The 3,301-nt window shown below is 49.7% G+C and overlaps 1 protein-coding gene across 1 annotated transcript in view; it reads left to right on the top strand.

Moving 5' to 3' along the window:
• The first annotated feature begins 3,150 nt into the window (after positions 1-3,150).
• The window catches only part of LOC103801636 (PHD finger protein 7-like), a 2,536-nt gene continuing 2,385 nt past the window's right edge, over positions 3,151-3,301 (top strand). The window contains exon 1 of the mRNA XM_009074059.1: positions 3,151-3,237. Coding sequence (XP_009072307.1) covers positions 3,151-3,237 — 87 coding nt within the window. The remainder of the gene's footprint in view (positions 3,238-3,301) is intronic.

Below are 3,301 nucleotides of genomic sequence, written 5' to 3'. Positions count from 1 at the left end.
GTTTTCTGCACTTTCCTTTATTATCTAGCTACCTGTAACTACAGATGTGTCTCTTATATTACCTGCAAAAAGGTTATATATATAAAGTATATATGAATTATATATTACTTATAAATCTTGAAGCCAAAGTGACAGAAGTGAGGAAATATCAAATCTTATCTGACAGATGGACTTATTTGTCAAGATACAATCTTTCATTACCAATTACTTCAATCCCTTTCTCAGCCTTCCCTACCCCCATACACATTCATTCTGATTTTAAATATATCCCTTTTGAATCTCTGTGAGGTCTCAGTGCCCTGAGGCAGGCAGATGAGTCCATGGTGCTCTGCCTTGTTCCCACAGGGAGAGGTCCTCCCTGCAGACAACAGCCCATAGTGCTCCCTATGGCCTGGAGAGACTGAACTACCCTTCTTGTGCTCCATGTCTATTTGAAAATGGTCTCCTGCCTGAATTTTCACTTTTCAGTTATTCAGGTCCCTGGCCCTGGAGGTGAGAGAGGGGATGGCTCACAGTGTCTGCCAAATTTCCATGAGGAAGGAAAACTCACCCTAGCTTAGATATCCAGCTGTGGGAAGATGATCACAGCTGTGCTGCTGCTGCTGCTGCACAGTTAAACAAGTCTCCCTGCAGGGAAGGCTGACTTCCCCTCACCTGTGCTCACTGAGTAGTTTAGGCAGCTCCCTGCACGATGTACCCTCTCCTGAAGTCCCATTCCCTGACACTTGGCTTCCCTTGCACAGCTGCTGGGCACTCAGGACTCCACCAGCACTTGTGGATACTACAAGGCAGCAGGGCTCACACCTCCTCTTTCTCTCTTGCAAAAGTAGCTGGGAGCCCCTAGGAATGGGCTTGAAATGCAGTCCAACTGCATCTCAGGATTTGGGCTGGTTTTAGTCCCTTGATCAAGTGCTTGCTAAGTCACTAACATGCCCTTGGGAAACACTATTGTTAGATGCATTGTAAAGTGCACCTGAATTTGCTGTTTGCAGCTTTGCACTGCATGTGATGCATTATTTTACAAATTCAGATGTGTCTGCTTTTTCAATAGACCCTTCTCAGGGTTATACTTGTGCAAATCTGGAGTAGGTCTTCTAATGTCACTTAAATTACTCTCAGTTTATACAGTGAGATCAAAATTTATTCCACAAGGTTTTACACGAGATCCAGTTGCAAATGATGGAAATTCTGAATGCAAGGAAAAATCCATTAAACATGAGAAGAATTTTACAAACAGAGACCTTTTTAATGGGAATTAAGTGGAGTTCTAGATTATTTATTAGGAATGCTTTTAGATGCAGTCAAAATTTTACTGCTCTGGCAGTAAAGGGATTCAAACACAACATACAAGTCCAAGAAAAAACTGCAACCTATTAACAATAAATTAGACTGTTTAATGTGAGAAAGCTTAATAATGTTGGAATCCTTCCCTGTATACCTTTAAAAATCACACTGGATGAAAAATCTCTGCCTACCTGCTGTGTGTGTATGGACAAGAGAGAAGAAAGGGAAAATGTACATAGGAACAATGGGGATACCTGACACATGGGGATAACAAGGTTATGCAGAGCTGAAGCCTAATTCAAGAAGTAGACAACTTAAAAAAATCAGAGTTAGTTTTTCGTGGCTCACCACAGACCTCTGGCCGATGTTATGCTGCCCAGGTGACACAGAAGTCACTTGCTGACCTTAAAAGCTGAGGACTACAAATTGCTCAGTATTTCTCCCACCCACAGGGGCAGCCCTTTTCTGTGGAGAAACTTTTTGTAGTCTGTAATCTAAACCTCCTCTGACACAACTTGAGTCTGTTTCCTCTCCTCCTGTCACTTCTGCCCTGGGACTGACTGACCCACACTTGGCTCCAATCTCCTGTCAGGGAGTTGCAGAGAGCAAGAAGATCCACACTGAACTTCCTTTTCTCCAGGCTCAGCCTGTGCAGCTCCCAAAGCCTCTCCTCATCAGGCTTGAGCTCCAGCCCCTTCCCCAGCATCATTCCCTTTTCTGGACACACTCAGCCCCTCAATGTCTTGTCACGAAGGACCTAAAACTGACCCCAGGATTTGAGGCATGGCCCAGCACACAGGGATGGTCGCTGCCCTGGTCCTGCTGCCGCACTACAGCTGGTACAAACCAGGGACCATTGGCCCTCTTTCCAACCTGGGCATACTCTCTCTCAAGTTCAGCCACTATCCACCAGCACCCCTAGGGCATTTCCCACCCAGCAGCTTTCCAGCTGCTCTTCCCCATGCCTGGAGTGTGGCCTGAGCTGGCTGTGAGCTGTGGCTCGCACGGGTGGGGATGAGGCCGGGGCAGGTCTTTGTGCTGCTGGTGCTGGGAATGCTGATGGGACATCGAATGGAGCCTGGTCTTCAACAGGCTTAGGATATCACGCTTGGCTCACTTGGTGATAGGGCAAAGTTTCATGGGCTGAGACAGTTTAATAAGGAAGCCAAAGCAGAACTCAAGATGCCACACAGGTCACGCCCAGCTGCCCTGTGCTTCGCTGGCACAGGAGCAGCAGCAGCACCTCACAGCTGAACTCCTGAGCAGACAGCAGGAGGTGTGGGCTGTGCCCTGAGCAGGGGCTCAGCTGTCCCGACCATGTCCCCTTCCAGCATGGTGACATCATCACCAAGGTGCTGCTGGGGGAGCACTCAGATGGGTGCTGTCACAGTGCCTGCTGATGTCACAGCACGAGGTCTAAGGTATGAAGCAGTGCCAAGGCTGTCCTACCACACTTCGGTGACAACCTGCAGAGCTGAGCAGAGGACCTGCAGAGGACCTGCTCTGTTCTCTGGAGCTCTGTGGAGCTGAGCAGAGGACCGAGAAGAAGGAGCTTGCCCAAGGCTGATGAGGGAGAAAGGTAAGTGGGAGGACCCAGGTGTCTCTGTGGCAACTCAAATATCTTCCTTCTCTGAGCTGTTGCAGGAGCGTTGGGTGCACAGAGGCTTCACCGCTGTGGAATTCGCCATCCACCTGCTCCATGGCCGCAACTGAGCAACAGGTCCCCGCCTGCAATAAGCCAGGTGTGAGTGCACTCTCCCTCCCCACAGCTCCCCAGGGCCCTGGGGCCATGCTGCAGAGACACCTCCCCAGTCCCACAGAGCAGCTCATGCCTCGTGCCCTTTGCACTGTCCCCCTCCAGTATGCATGCTGTGTCGCCGTGCAGAGGTGGACCTCAACATCTGTGGGGACATGACAGTCTGCCCTGGGCTCTGTGTCCACACCTACTGCATGGTGAGTGCTCCCAGGGCTCCCTCAGCTTCCTGCTGGGAATGGGCCCTTCCCTGCTGCCCTAACG

Source organism: Acanthisitta chloris, unplaced genomic scaffold (assembly GCF_000695815.1).
Source record: "Acanthisitta chloris isolate BGI_N310 unplaced genomic scaffold, ASM69581v1 scaffold18354, whole genome shotgun sequence".
Classification (NCBI taxonomy): Eukaryota; Metazoa; Chordata; class Aves; order Passeriformes; family Acanthisittidae; genus Acanthisitta; species Acanthisitta chloris.
This window is presented reverse-complemented; position numbering and strand designations above follow the sequence as displayed.